At 47.0% G+C, this 15,422-nt stretch overlaps 1 protein-coding gene across 2 annotated transcripts; it reads left to right on the forward strand.

The window, feature by feature from the left end:
- The first annotated feature begins 468 nt into the window (after positions 1 to 468).
- On the forward strand, positions 469 to 11,534 carry FASLG (Fas ligand). 2 transcript variants are annotated; one of them, XM_027658583.1, is made up of 8 exons: positions 1,926 to 2,982; positions 3,073 to 3,170; positions 3,932 to 4,129; positions 7,226 to 7,309; positions 7,770 to 8,161; positions 8,515 to 8,560; positions 9,972 to 10,022; positions 10,427 to 11,534. In XM_027658583.1, the coding sequence occupies exons 5-8, from the start codon at positions 7,772 to 7,774 to the stop codon at positions 10,819 to 10,821; spliced, it is 882 nt and encodes a 293-aa protein (XP_027514384.1). In that variant the 5' UTR covers positions 1,926 to 2,982; positions 3,073 to 3,170; positions 3,932 to 4,129; positions 7,226 to 7,309; positions 7,770 to 7,771; the 3' UTR covers positions 10,822 to 11,534. The 2 variants fall into 2 exon arrangements, with proteins under 2 accessions (XP_027514383.1, XP_027514384.1); XM_027658582.1 differs by lacking the exons at positions 1,926 to 2,982; positions 3,073 to 3,170; positions 3,932 to 4,129 and adding an exon at positions 469 to 656.
- Positions 11,535 to 15,422: the final 3,888 nt, after the last annotated feature.

Raw genomic sequence — 15,422 nt, forward strand, 5'->3', positions numbered from 1 at the left:
GTGAATTCTGAAGGCCAAGTTGTGCTTTGTCTGAAAGTTCAGGAATTGTGGCCCTGTGAAACTGCTGGATAAGTTTCCAGCAGGTCAGTTCACACCTTGCCCAGGGGGATCCCTGGTCATGGTGGCTTCCTGTGAGAATGACAAACCTTAGCTCTGAGTATCAAGAGGTCATTTCATGCAGTCAAAGATATAAAAGGCCCTGAAAGGAAAAGGTTAGGGAGTCATTTATTATTTCAAACCAGAGTTTTCAGCTTGGTTTGCCTCTTACTGGTCCCTCCCTCCTAACTTATTTCTGTCAAGCACAGCAGCACTGCGTGCAGCCAAATGCTGAATTCACAGGCTCTCCAGCACTGATTTTTTTCACTTGAGTATCTCAAGACTCTCTGCTTCATCATAGCACTGTTATTTAAAAAGCAATTTAGTGTGGGTTTTGCTGGGGGGGGGGATGGGGAGAGTGGCTGGTTTTTTTGGGGGAAGGTGTGGACTTCTTTTATTTACTCCTTTCTCTTGATATGTCACTTGTAGGAAACTGTGTACCTTCATTGCCCAGGCAACCACTGGGCTCTTCTCTTCAGTAAGAATCACCTGAAACTGGACATGTCTGAATTCTTAAAACAGCCCATCTTTACTCTCTGCTATGAACCAAAGACTGGCAGGTATATACTAGGCTGATAAATGTTGAATGAGGCTCCACGTTTTTTATGACCCACCCAGAAGAGGAGGGTAACCCAGGTTCTTGTTAATAAATCCTTTGGGGTGGATTAGAGTGAAACAACACTGAATAATTGGTGTTTGTAAACATATGTATATATATATACGTAGGGTTTATTTTAGAACAATTTTGTTTCAAAGGTAAACAAGTGTGTTGCTGTTTTGGGTGCCAACATCTATAGTGATACAACAATATTAAAGCATAGCAACATTAAGGCATAAAAATAACACTTAAGAAAATGTGTAAGGGAGAGAAAGGGAAAGAAAGGATAAGGGTCCTAAGATATATATACATATGTAGTCACCACCCACTGGATGCAGCAATGAAACTTGGTAGTTGCAGCTTCCATGTCTGTTGGTTGAAGTGATGGTCTTGATCTGTTGGGGCTGGGGGAAGACACACACACACACACACACACCCCAAACCTCAAAGATTTCAAGCTCAGGTGGGAATGCCTTGTACTCCCTCTGGGGTGGGGAGTTTTTCAGTGGATCATGTCATGGGACATGTCACGAGTCTTGGATGCTCCCCAGAGGGATCTTCACAGCAGAGCCATCATGTAAGGGAGGACACTGGCATGATAAGAAGGATTATCCTGCTTCTGCAGGATTTGCCTCTTCTTTTTTCTGGCAATCCAGTTTGTAGCTTCAGGTAGGGGGTAGCTGGACCATAGCACCCACTTGTCTGATCTGAAAGTTCTTTCCCAGTAGCACATTCAGGGAGGGGGAGGCTTTGCTGGTTGGGCAGCTGTTTCTTTTCAGTTTGCTACAGTGGACAAAAGTCTTTTGGTGGTACAGCCAAACATCTTACAATGTTTAGGCCATTGACTATTTCAGTCTGACAATGTTGAAATTCCAAGCACATGTTCACATTTCCAAGTTAACAGTTTCAGATGTCAAACCAAATGCCGTCTAAACCAATCCTTTAATAACCCTGTGCTCTCTTTACATTTTAAGCACTGGGCATGACTTAGATCTAAGGAGCTGCCGCATTCTGTGGAAGAGTATCAGGGATAAAGCTTGTCCTGTAATGAACAGGAAATGTGCCATGGGAATAACACATCTGAAGGAACCTGCAGAGCTGATTGTGCTTTTGCAGACTCGAGAGTGTGTGCTCTGGCAGGAGATTGGAGATTGAACCACAGCTTCCACCTTCTGCTGACTTCCTGCTTTTAAGTATCTGTAACCACTGTTTTAAAAAGGACTCTCAACATCACGTTCTTACTGCTTAATGTTGTCCTTTCATGTGGGCTCTTGAGTAATTTTTTACTTTCAGTTGTATTAATATCATGCAATCTAGCTTTCAAAATCTGATTCTTTGGTGGAATCGGGTCTCTCAAATTGGTTATAATCTTTATATAGGGAATAATAGTTTCTAATGAAGACAGTCTTTAAATCTGAATGAATTCCTCTGGTGATGTGGATACTTCAGTGGGGGGGTCCTAGTCCATCTTGTGATATTACATATCACATATCTGAGATTGGACAGCTGCTGATGTAAAATACCAAGAAGCCAGTGTGTGTGTGCTGAGTGAGGATGGTGTCCTTCAGACCGTGGGCAGGTCTGGAGCCCATGGTCAAAAAACATCTACAAAATGCAGAGGTTTCCTCAGGGGGATGGATAGTCACAAACATACACCTTGTGTAAGTGAATTACCAGCTGTGGTTGACAGAAGAAGGCATTTAGGTTATATACATTAAGTATCAAGAGAGGAAAAGCAATATTTTTTAAATATGGAAACTCTACCAGTGGTTTGGTGTTGTAAGTAGAGAACTCAGGTGTCTCTGTGTGGCTTCTGCTTTTGCCAAGTTACAGCACGAGATGAAGCAAGATGGAACAGCTTAGCATGCTTTGCTTTACTGGGTACAGACATGTTCCACTTGATCTGGAACAATTAAAGTGTAGAGCCCTGACCACAAACTGCTGTGAGCAGGCACCGGGTGGCTCATCTGGAAACCCGAAGTGTCAAACAGCGCTGGGTGCTGCGGGAGACATCGCTGTGGTTTGTGAGAGCTCAGAGATAATCTGTGCCCCCAGAGCTTGTCTAGAGAAAATGCTTTAGTTTAGGAAAGGGTGCTGAAATGAATCTTTCTTACTTATCCCTTCTCTAATTTAAGGATAGTAATTTCAAAGGAAGTTTCCAAGGAGCTTTCTGCTGCCTTGCTGCTGTCTCACATTGGACACGTGGCCTGGGAGCTGCAACTGGTCTCACCTGTGCTGCTTTCCAGTGGCATCACCCAGTAACTCCCACATCAGCAGTACAACTTTTTGTAGGGAATAGAGAGGAAATTAGTTCTGCACTTTGTGGACCTAGAGATGGAAAATGTTTGCCAGCCTGAGGCTTGTTTTTCCTTTGTTAGATGTTGTCAGAGCCTACATCCAGCTGCCAGGCCCTCCACAAACTCGCAGCAAACAAGAATCCCTATTTCTTTTCTCCCAGAAAAATAACTTAAAGCAGGTAATGAATCTTCTGTTAGTCATAATTTGACACAGTTACTGCTGGAACATCAAGGTTGTGTAGACTGCTCATGAAACCACCTGTAAGCTCAAAGTTAAATCCCAGGAAAGTCAGCTGAAGGTCCCTCGGGGTTTTGGGAAGTCAACTGATATCTGTGTAATGAGATGGGCACACCTGCTGCTGGGCTCTCTGTCATGAAACCAATGCTGGAGGACCTGAATTTGCTGAGTGACCTGGAGCTGAGGTGTGATCCTGGTGGACTCAGTGAAGATCTCAATGTAGATCTTGGGGGATTTTGTTGGTTTTTTGTTGTTGCTGGTTGGCTGGTTTGGGGTTTTTTGTTTGTTTGTTTTATGGGCTGAGGCTGCTCCCAAGAAAATGAAATTGTCAAATACCGACTAGGCCACATTGGCCAGCAGAGCTAGCTGGTGTTTTCCAAGGCAAAGCCTGGCATTGTGCTGAGAACCTGGAGCAGGGCACAGACACTGCTGAAGAGCTTGTGAATGCAGTTCTCAGCTGTCACTGGGGAGGAGTCGGGAAATCAGCATCTGCACGTTCTGCTTGGTCTTCCTCACAACCTCTAAGTGACCACAGCACCTCATTACATTTTCTCCCATAACTAAGCTATTGTATCATATGAAATGACCTGCTTCTGTTTCTCAGAATAGATCCCGTTACCTCATAACCACTATACCTCATTTCCTTGTTCAAAAGAAATGAAAGCAGCAGAGTAATATTTTAATTATTCCTCTTTTTCTCAGCTGCTTTGGCTCCTTGGATTCTCTCCCACCTCAGGACAGAGCCCTGTACCTGTTTTGCTGAATTCAGGGCTGCTGTCTGTTTGTTGGGATCATGGTGACAGAGAGGACAAAGCCCCTTGCTCACTGGAAGAGGGACATATTAAGCGCTGCAACACCAGTCCTGAGCTGTTAGCAGTGGATTTTGAAACCTGCTCAAGTGTGAGTATCTGAATGTCCCCCGTATGAGCTTTTGGCACCAAGACATGGCTTTACATGTGCTGTAAATGCTTCTAGCAAGGAGAGCAGTCACTGAGGAAATGAAAAGCGTCATCCTCATTTGAGAAACCAAACTGTTAAAAAAGCATGTAATAAAGAAACGACCTGAAGATGTCAGCACCAACTGCAAAGGCTGAGTGAGTTCAAATGTCTTCCATGCCTCCCCAAGGCTTCAGTAGATGAAGATCGTCTCCCTTTGGAGGCAGCTCTTACAAGCATCCATGCTAATGTTCAGTCAAAAATCCATGTCCTTTTTTTTTTTTGTTAGAACTCCTTCAGCTGTGGCTCCCTGGGAAGGTTTTTATTCTGTGAGATTCAAGAGCACTCTGCTGCTGGAAATTGTCCCTGTTTGTACAGGTTCTCCACACACTGTCCATCCCTCCCTGCCAATCTGCTCTTCAATGCACAGAGTTGAATCCCTGTCCAGCAGTTACTGCAACTTCTTCCAGAGCCTCTCCAAAGTTGAACATAGACTTGGAAGTGAGTTCCAGGACTGTCTGTGACTGACTGTAGCTGTCTGGTGCTATATGTGAGCTCTTGTGGGGGTACCTAAGGGAACTCATGGGCTTCCCCTACTGGGAGCTCATGTCCATCTGAGGAGCCTCAGTTTCAGAACTATTTTCTTTCTAATATCATATTGTCGCTATTAACCCCATCATCGTATTTTCTACCTAAAGAGCTTGATTTGAAGTCTTTGTTTCTAGACTTTTCTTCTTCCCTGTCCTCATGGTTTTGAATACTGGTTTTTGAATGCGAATGAGTCTCAACTTCCTCACTTCTTGGGTGTAATTTATGCAGGCCTGTGGGCTTTCGGGAGTTGCTTTTTGGCATTTCCACTAGTCATTAACGTAATAGGAAACATTTGTTAATCGCTTTCAGACAGACTCTGCCCAAAACATGATGAGAGCCTCTCCTACACAGAGGTTCACACTTAAGTTTGTATTTTTTTATATTCTGTCAAGTGTTAGATCTGGATCACTGTTCAAGTGAACAATGGGATATTTCTTTGGGATATTTCAGGCGAGTCATCCTTTTGTCCCTAAATCTGCTGATACAAACTTGTAGCTGCTGGCTGATTCTCTGCTGTCAACATAAACTTTAGTACAGTTGTGTGTATTGTTAGTAAAAGCTCCCATGTCTCCTCTGGGAGTGAAGTGGTGATGGAGAGTGTTCTTCTGAGCAAATCCTTTTCTTCAGTCTGTATCATGTTTTTTGTTGGTTTGGCAAAGGGGGACAATTCTCTGACAAAGCCTCTGGAAGGTATTTCCCTTTGAAAATACTCTTTTCTGTTCAAATGACATAATAAGGCTGCTGGAAACAGAGTATGCATCTTGCAGACTGGCTGAAGAGGGGGATAGGGAGGCAGATGGAAAAATCTGATACCCTTTTTGTCGTCCTTATGCCCTCCTTTCCTGCCTAGCTGTCCGTGTCCAATATTTCAGGAGGGCTTAACCTTGTCTAAATCAATGCCAACTGCTCTGTGACTCTGTCATCTTGGTGATATCTGAAGCTGTTGACAGGGAAAACGGAGTGTGACAGCAGCACCAGCACAGTACAGTGTGTGGAAGGGAGAGGTCCCTGAAAGAATGTTGTGCACCAAACACAGTCCTTTGATGGTAAAATATCTGTGATCATTGGCTTGCCATGACGTGGTATTAGCAGGCTCTTGACTGGAGCATTCAAAAGCAAAGATGCAGCTGAAATGGCTTTAGCTGATTTCATTGTCTGTCCCTCTCGCCCACCTATTAAAAAAAGCATTTCTGTGAAAATAGGAAGCAGTGGGTGAGAAATAAGAGCCCTTCTGACATTTAAGGGAGATTGCTGCTGTGCCCTCAATCCCACTGGGATAAGATGTTGGCATTAAACACGGTGTCAGGGAAAAACTTGGGAATGGATCATCTCCAGGCAAAGCCACTGTGTGACACTCTCTTGTAATGGCCATGGGAGTGGATAGGGACCTGTCCTTGGGCTGGCTAGGGAATGCTGCTCTGGGGGGCTGAGAGAGGGAAGGCATAACCCAGCTTGAACTGTTGGAGTTGGATTTATGTCGCTTTGTGTCTTTTATGTCAGAAGCCTAGAAGTGCAAAGAAGAGCCAGTTGGGGTTGTTGAAACCTCTTTTGCTGCACATCGCTGCTGCAGCAAAGGGCTGTGGTGAACATCTTCAAAAAGCAGTGGGGTGTCTGGTGGTGCAGGCATGGCTTTGACAGCACATTTGATTTATTGGTGTGGTTGGAAGCAGAGCTGAGCCCTTGTTTTGGAGAAACAAGTGTACATACATTATTCAAGTGTGCTCTTCTCAGATCCCAGTTTTGATGTTCAGGATCAAAGCCTGTGTGTTGGGATCGCTTCCTTCAGCCACAAATCTCCAGTTTGTTCTTGTATCAAACATTTTAGTTTTTTAACACTACTATACAAATACACACTTCTGGAAAATGCCAGAACAAACTGTTTATAATCACTTGTGTGCACCTGTAAATCTTCAGGAAAATCTCATTGTCACCACTCAGAAATCTGCGGTCAATGAGGAATGGAAATGTCCCTGTCTCCCTTCATTAGGATTTTGTAACGAGCTCTTATAAGTGCTGGTCCTTGCAACATAGCCTGGATTCTGGATGATTTCTTGAAAGGCAAGAGAAATTCTACTACGATGAGTGGCACTGTTTCTGCCCCTGGCTTTAGTCATGAGATACCCAGCCAGGTTCGATCCTGCTGCAGTGCTCAGCACTGACCTGGAGAGATGATGAAAAAGCCCTTCCCTCTGTGAGGCTTCTTCAGGTTAGAAGAGGTCCGTGGGATTGGAGATAGTATTTGCAAAGGTATGAGGGGCAGCAGAAGCTGTCAGAAGAGCCTGCTTGTGCCCCAAGGCACTGTGTGTTCCACACATTACAGCAGTCCCCTGGTTGAGCCTGGATAGTGCCCCGGTGGATCAGTGGGGGTGAGGGCAGCCCACCGAGCTCTGCTTGGGCTGGTAATGCTGGGGCTGTTTGGGCTGCAGCACTTACTGTGTCCTCCTCTTCTGACATAGATTTTTATCACAGTGGGATGGTGTCTGTGACCGTGTTCTGTGACTCAGGATCCATGCGAAGCAGCCAAGGAAAAGGTCGGATGCAAAACACACAGTGGTAAGGAATTTGTCCTGTGTGAAATGAAGTGACTCCCCAGCACTCACAGCTGCATTTGGCATTCGTTCCTCATCCTTCTGCCGAGGGCAGAAGTCATAAGCTCTGTCTCTGCCCTCTGCCAGAGGTTTTGTCGTTCCTTTTGCACTGCTTGTGGTCTAGGACACCTCAGCGGAAAAGCAGCTGCCTCTGTCCGAGTGGGCTGCTGGAAAGAGTGGCTGGTGGCGGGTATGAGCTATCACTCAGCCCCAGACTGGCAGCGCAGCTCTCGTACCTCCAGCCCGTGGCTGCGGGAGCGCGTTCGGCTCCCGAGCCCCGCGGGCTGGTCCCGCTGCCTCTCGGGGGAGGAGCAGGTTCGTGTCCCGAGCCTGCAGCCGAGGGCGGAAGCTCTTTGGGGTTTGCTGTCGGTGCTTGAGGCTTTCAGAGAGTCGCAGCATCTGAGCCGGGTGTTCACCGGATGCAGGGATGCAGGCGTACAAAGGCAGAGCTGGGTGCTCCCCCAGGGCTCAGACTGGGACAACCCCGGCAGTTTTTGGCTGCCATATGGAGGACCACACCAAGCGTGTCCAGCCCATCCCGCTCCCGGCCATGCAGCAGAACTTGAACTACAGGTACCCCCAGATTTTTTGGGTGGATAGCTGTGCTGAAGCAAGTACTTCCTGCCCCTCGGCACCCCCTGTTGCTCCTTTCCCACCACCAGTACCGGACCGGAGGAAAAAGCCAGGGAAAAACAGGGAAAGGAGGGGCTTCGACTTCCTGGTGATCTACTTGCTGCTCCTGCTGGCCTTCGCTGGAATGGGGCTGAGCATGTTTCGAATTTTTCACCTGGAGAAGGAACTGGCTGAACTCAGAGAGGTGAGGTTTGCCTGGCTGGTCACACATCCCTGGGGAAAGAGGGAAAAGGAAAAACTTGAAATTGTGTCTGAAATGCTCAGGGTGGTGCAAAGCTCCCCAAGGGACAGGATGGTGCTACTTCAGTGTCTGCCGTGACAGAGTATGCGAGGTTGCTTATTACTGTGAGGGACTGCTCAGTTGGTGACTGATGTATCTGGATGTCTTCGTGTTCCTGAGTGCTGTGAGGTCTCTGCCTGTACATTTCTTAGCACTTTACAGCTCCCAGTGAGCACCCAGAATTTGCCACTGTCAAAGACAGTCTTTGACTGCTTATGCTCTCATTCTAAGATACTGTCATTCTTCTCTTTTGACAGTCTGCCAGCGCTGAACACATCCCTCCAGCTCTGGAGAAACTCATAGGTGAGTTGATGTACTTGGATGAGGAACTCCTGTGTTATCAGGTGTGAGTGCTCCTGTCAAACTCCTTTTTTCATCAGGGGTCACAGCTTGATGCTCTGAGAGTGCTGATTTCTCTTGCTTGGCTGGACAAAGAGCTTTATCTCAGGGCTGTGGGGATGTGGTCCTGCAACCTCCCCGCTGGACTGCTCAGAGGTGTCAGCCACAGGTTCCTGGGACAGTCTGACAGATCCTGGGGCCTCCCATTCCCAGTGTGACAATGGTACTAGGAGTACTCTGCTGTGAAAGGGAGAATCTGGCTGCCCTGACACAGAGCAACAACATGAGTGAAGGAGGAGAAAGGAAATGGGCACTGGACGTGTTACTTCTTTCTCTCTTTACTCTTAGAAGATTCTGGGAGGAAGTAGAGGGGTCCATTTTCTTTGGAGTGAGGAATTAACTCCCACCCTTGAAAGCACACCTTATTTTTTCCTGAATTCTTTTGGTACAAAGCTAGTTGAGAAATGTTTGATTATATGCAGAGAGTTTTTCTCTTAGAAATGTAATTTCAGTGAAATTGAAACTTTCCACAAGAACCTGACAATCTTTCTAGACTTCACTTAGGAAAAAAAGAAGTTTCAATTTCAATGGAACAATTTAAAAATCATATTTTGAACTTCCAAACTATTATTTTTTTCATTTGCATTCCATGCTAATGTTGTCAGTGAGGATATCCTTCTTAGTGATGGCCAAGTCTTTAAAAGCTTTTCAGCTCTCTTGACAATTTTTGCTAGATTTGAAAGGTTTTACGTTATTTTCTCCCTTTGAGGATTTTAGTTAGTAAAAAAGTTAATGTCTTTCAAAATGTGTTCTGATACTGAATGCAAACACATTTGGAAATAGCAAAATTCTCTGGAAAGGGCAGTCCTGATTCCCATCAACTCCCATATTAATAAATTTTCCCCTTTAGGGAAAGAGGAACTGTCATTTTAACTGGATGCTCAATGCTCTGATCAAAAGCTTCTTTAGCAGAAGCCAAACAAAAGTAGTAACCCTGAATTTCTTGAGGGGATGGATAAATAAATAGAAACAGGGAAATAGTGTAAAGAAGAAAAGGGAGAGGATAGAAAAATTTAATTGGCTTGAGGAAAGAATAGGCTGCTTCTAAAATTAGAGGACATGAAGTAGATGCTGATAAGAAGGGAAGGATGGAGTGGGTGGGATCCCCATACTGAGTTGGTGTAACTGGCCCACCTGTCCAAGGGAAGCCAAGGCCCCCAGGAAAGGCAGAGTTTTCCCAGCTGTGCTCTGCCTCCCTGAGAACAGGGTCTGCCTGGCCAGAGGGGTGGTTTGCAGGGTCTCAAGTGACAGCTTTGTGGCTGGCTCCCTCCTGCTCTCTGGGCACATGGCTAATGTCTTCTCTATTTTTGTGCAGGGCAGAAGGAGTCAATGAAAAAAGAAGAAAGAAAGGCAGCACACTTAACAGGTATGTGCTGAGGGACCAGCAGGATTCGGGAGCAGGGGATAGGGCAGATGTGATTGGAGTGAGAGGGTGTCATGGTTGTAGTTGTGAGGAACCCACCTCACACAGACCTTCCTATTTTCCTTGGAAAACATGTGCTCTGATGGTGGAAAGGTGCTCCACAGATAAAACCTCCCCCTCATTCAGTCTTCTCAGCGAGGCCTGTTTTTGGCTTGCCTCTGGGGTGTGTGGGGCAGAAGCTGTCACAAGGGGCTGATGTTGATGAGGTGCCAGGTCAGGGTGGGCTGCAGTCAAGGGCTTGGAGAATGGTAGGCTTGTGACGTGGGGTGTGACTTAAGGGGAAAAAAACCCACATAACTGTTTTACTTTACCACCCCTTTTTTTTTCCTTCTCGTTTCGCCTTCCAGGGAGCCCATCCCAGCAGGGCCTCCCTCTAGAGTGGGAGCCCATCTCTGGCCATGCCTACACCAGTGACATTCAGTACCGTGACCGGGGGCTTGTCATCAATGAGACCGGGCTGTACTTCGTGTACTCCAACGTGCTGTTCCGGGGCAATGTCTGCGACAACCAGGTGCTCACACACATTGTCTACAAGAGAAACCCGAGCTCCCCGGGCAGCTACGTGCTGATGGAGGACAAAGGCATCAACTACTGCACGGGTCACAGGACGTGGGCCCGGAAAAGCAACCTGGGGGCTCTATTCAGTCTCAGGAAGATGGACAGTGTGCATGTCAATGTCTCCAAAATCGCTCTTGTTAATTTTGAGGAATCCAAGACTTTCTTCGGCTTGTTTAAGCTTTGAAATCGAGTGTGGTCAGCAGCCCCCCCTCACACACACACTAGGGTGTGAGGGCTACCTGAGTGCAGTGGCCAAACCAGGGTCACACACCACAAAACTCACCAAGAAACCATGTTTTGGCCTTCAGTGTGAAAGAGTTCAAGCCGCTGGCAAAGGCTTGAAAGCAGACACCTGGGAAGCACCAGAGCTGTATTGTGTCATCCTGAAGAGAACTGGACATGTTCTCCTTACAAAGAAACCCCCAACAAACTCAAAATGTGATGTGCTGAAGACCCCATTGAAACTCAGTACTTGCTACCTGAGAAGAGGCTGGGGCCTGCAGCCTCACGTGGTGTCATGGCCCTGGTGAGCTTGGGCCAGCAGGGACAGCTGGTGGGCATTATGGAGGTCCCTTGAGCCAGGACTGCAAGTGTTGTGCCACAAGGGTTGTGCCATACTGCAGGGAGTGGTGTGGGAATGAGTAGTGCCAACAACTGCTCACCCCGTGCCATGGCTGCCCACCCTGCCTGGGCACGGGGCTCTGTGCCTGCTGTCCGACAGGCACCTGCCTGCAAGTTGGGCTGTTACAGCTGGTATGTTCATTTTGTGTTTAGTTATTGAACTGTTCCCATCCCAGAAAATGCTCCTCAACCCCTTTATTTAACTCATCCCAACTGTCTTGCAAGGAACATGCTAGAAGCAATGGTGGCATGAGGGGAGTTCTGACCCTGGAGTGGCACCATGACCACATTGTGGGGATGGGGCTAGTGGGGAGGCCATGTGCTGACAGGATCTGAACAACAGGGCAGTGAGGTTTAAGGTGAAAGCAGCATTTCCAACCCCCCTCCTGCCCTTTCAATGTGTGAGGATCCTCTGTGGAGAGCTGGTCTGCCACCCCTTTCATGATGCATGTGGTGACATGCTGACATCTATCCATGGCATGGCATCACCTGGCCCCCTTGTCATGAGATGTTGTCTCCTGAGCAAAACACAGATGGTAAATAAAGATATATTTTTCTAGTAAGTGACACTGTCCTCTCCTCATTTGGTGCAACAGGTTTCTGCAGTGGCCAAAACACTGAAGGCCTCTGTGATCAGGGTCCAGCACCTTGTTCCTTCTCCAGCAGCATGGCAGAAATCTGAGAGCCTTATCCCACTTCACTGCCTACTTGGCACTGCACTGGATCCCTTCCATGGAGCTTTGGGGCTCCAGCATGCAAACATCAGTATTTGGGGTTTGGGGAGGTGTGATGTGGGCAGCACAGACCGGACAGCCCAAGCCCCTTGGACCATCAGGCAGGGCCTGACTTCAAAACACAGGCTTGAACTTGAGTGGAGCCAGATGCTTTTTGCTGAGCAGAAGCACTGCTGTCCCCAAAGACACCGTGGTCCTCTGTGTGACTTCTCACAGGGCAGTCTGAAGGACAAGGAAAGGAAGTGGTGTAAAAAGAAAAAACCTATTTGCTGACTCTGGTGTCTGGTCGGTGCAGTTCTATCCCCAGAGTTGTCTGTCACGCTACCACCAGGCAGGACCCAAAGGCTGCAGCTGTGTTGCATCATCACTTTTGCCTGTGGTTGCGCCTTCTTGCAGCTCTGATGTTGGTCTGCTCTTCAGCAGTCTGCAGCATTTATTTGCTTTTCTGCCGTGCTGCTCTCAGCTTGGTGGTGTGTGGCCTGTGGTTTGCTGTTTCTTGCTTCAGGTAAGCCTATTTCTTGGAAATTTGTCAGTGATCTGGCTACTGGTGTGTCCAGTATGAAGGGAACACTGCACCTCTGCTCACACACCCCTTGGTGCACTCAGATGGTTCCACTGCATTTCTCAGGATGGAACATACATCAAACAGATGAAGTTTAGGGACCTTTTGTCTTGACTGACTCTTTCTTACTGCCCCACCCCGCTAATATCAGAGGAGCAAAACACATAGCGCAGATACGGAGATGCTGGATCCAGACCCTGCCATTCTCTTGCCATTGCTGTTTGAGCTGTGTTGCTCTCCTAGTGGTGAGACTCCCAAATGGGGAGTGGGAATCTGTATGTACTCCTGCCTGCAAGCTTTTCAGCTGTTTCTGTAGCAAAACTAGCTGAGCACATCACGTGCTTCCAACAGCTTGGAGAAAGTCAGAGTATTCTGTGCCCAGAGGAAGTCTTACTGAGGTTATGCTCTCTGCTAGTGTGGTGTTGGAAGGGTTGGAAAGCTCCTAAAGGTTTCTCTCCGTCAGCACCTGGTAATTCATCCAGACTGTGACTGTAGCTGCCTCTGGGGCAGGATGCAGCAGTTGCTATTGCTGCACATCATGAGGGGACAGGCATCTGTTTGTCTTTTTATCTGAAATGCTAAAGGCAATGGAGACCTGCACGTTTCAGAGACAGCGTCACAGTGAAGTGAACAGCCTTGTTACACGTGAGTAGTGCTGGGGTCTCCTGAGGTGGACAGAGCTGGCTTATCCCTGCAGGATAAAGCTCAGTGCTGCTAGGTTTGCTCCCGAATCAGAGAGCAGCTGTGACTGGGCGAAGTCAGCAGCACAGATGCCAGTAAGACATGTGTTTCTGCTTTGTGATCCCTTCCTCAAATATCCCTCTAAACTGCTCACAGCAAATCCACTACTTAGCTTGTGGGCTCTGACTAAAGATTCCAAGTAAGATCGTGATAGGATTATGCAATTTCAAACAGCACAGAGTCAGTTCTTAGGCTGCTTTTGCCACAACGGCTTTATTAAAGTCATCTGTTTGTCTAGCTAATGAGCTGTTCATTTAGTGAAATGAGTGCTTATTGTTACCATTAAATACCTAATGAATATTTAATGCTGACATTAGGCTCTGTCAAGCTAAGAGAATTGGGGTTGTTCAGCCTGGAGAACAGAAGGCTCCAGGGGGACCTTAGAGCCCATTCCAGTGCCTAAAGGGGCTCCTAGAGAGCTGAAGAGGGACTTGTGACAAGGGCATGGCATGAAAGAACAAGAGGGAATGACTTTACACTGACAGGGGGCAGGGTTAGATTGGATATTAGGAAGAAATTCTTTACTATGAGGGTGGTGAGGCACTGGCACACATTGCCCAGAGAAGCTGTGGCTGTCCCGTCCCTGGAAGTGTTCAAGGCCAGGTTGGATGGGGCTTGGAGCAACCCGGGATAGTGCAAGGTGTCCACAAACAGCTCTTGTGGGCAGCTGAACCCTTCCCAGGTGATGGCTGTGTGTTTGGATGTGCAGCTGGCCAACTCAGGGCTCTGCACAGCAACTGTTTGTGCTGCTGTGCGGCCGAGCGCAGTGAGGTGCTTGATAAAGATATGGCTCCTTTTGTGGTTGATGCATATCAGATGCTGCACCCTATTTGCCTGCCTTGGTGGAGGAAAAGGGAGAGCAGGATGCCAGTGTCTTGAAAACATTGTGCAGGCTCAGTGTGTGCAGTAAACAAGGTGGCAGAAGGGGCTGCATTATAGAAAGCACTGTATGGGTTGGATCATTGCTGCTTCTACAGCAGAAGTGCAGTGGAAGCAAACAAAATCCTGGTCAGAGAGGAGAAATATTCCCTGGACAGCTATGACCAGCATCCCTCATCCATGCATCCTGACTCTTTACCAGTCTGTGGTTACTCATGATGGGGAGGAAGGTGACTGATGCACAGTGAAGGTAAAGCAAAAGGAACAGTTGCTGATCTCCAGCTCTTGGCTCGGAAACCTCAGAGCTTAGATGGTTAGCTGGAACTGTCACTGGTGAGAGGTGTTATGTATAACTGTTTCTGTAGCCCTCCCAGGGAGAAGAATATGAGTAAGAATGGAAGAATTGATATATCTGAAGACACTCAAATTCTGTGAGTTCAGGCAGTAACCTTATGTTTGATCTGACAAATTCTAGTGGTTTTTTACAGGTTGATTATTGTTTCCCTTTTTTTTTTTTACCTCCTTCATTTACCTTAAGCTAGACTTGGGCTCTCTAAGTTTCTGTTACAATGTCTTGTGGGGTCACATCTTCCAGCTCAAGGAGCTGTACAGACTCTGGCAAATTTTTACCAGGTTGTGAAGGAGCATTGTCTAGTGGTTAGAGATAGGAGAAAAAGGAAGAGATATAGACTTAGATATTGTTATTATTCTCCTAGTGGCCTGGCATGGCTATATTACATCATGATTACAAAAGTGTAATTTTAGGCATCTAAGTGAGGTTCAACGCAAAACAGAGCATGAGATGAGTAAAGAGAGAAGAAATTTTGCTGCAAGGTGAGGCAAGTTGCATGAATTTCTTGTTGATTTTAATTATTGAAAAAAAAAAAGATGAAAAGCTTGACAACTTGTTGCTGATTCATCTCTTGGTGTAATGCAGAGAGTCAAATGTTCCATTCCTTGCATATAACCTGTTACAGGAGATGTGGGACTTTAGTCTGGGGTGGAGGAGTTGGCTGGCAGTGACAGCAGTGGTGTCTCCTGCCAGGCAGAGCTGTGAAGACATGCTGAGCTCCCCAGCCCCTGCCTGTGGTGAGATCAGCAGTGCTGCTTTAGGCACTGGCCTGGCTGGTTACCCCTACCAAGACATCAGCAGGCACATGAACAGGCACACAGGTTTCTGTTGTAAAGACTCACTTGTTTTGAAAATCAGCTACTCGTTCCTCTGGGTAGCAAAGAGACTAAAACTCT

This window comes from Corapipo altera, unplaced genomic scaffold (genome assembly GCF_003945725.1).
Source record: "Corapipo altera isolate COAL_440 unplaced genomic scaffold, ASM394572v1 79, whole genome shotgun sequence".
Taxonomy (NCBI): domain Eukaryota; kingdom Metazoa; phylum Chordata; class Aves; order Passeriformes; family Pipridae; genus Corapipo; species Corapipo altera.

Coding starts and splice junctions, on each gene's coding strand:
- FASLG (XM_027658582.1), top strand. CDS start 7,772: ATGCAGGCGTACAAAGGCAGAGCTGGGTGCTCCCCCAGGGCTCAGACT. Junction 8,162..8,514: donor AACTGGCTGAACTCAGAGAG/GTGAGGTTTGCC, acceptor CTCTTTTGACAG/TCTGCCAGCGCTGAACACAT. Junction 8,561..9,971: donor AGCTCTGGAGAAACTCATAG/GTGAGTTGATGT, acceptor ATTTTTGTGCAG/GGCAGAAGGAGTCAATGAAA.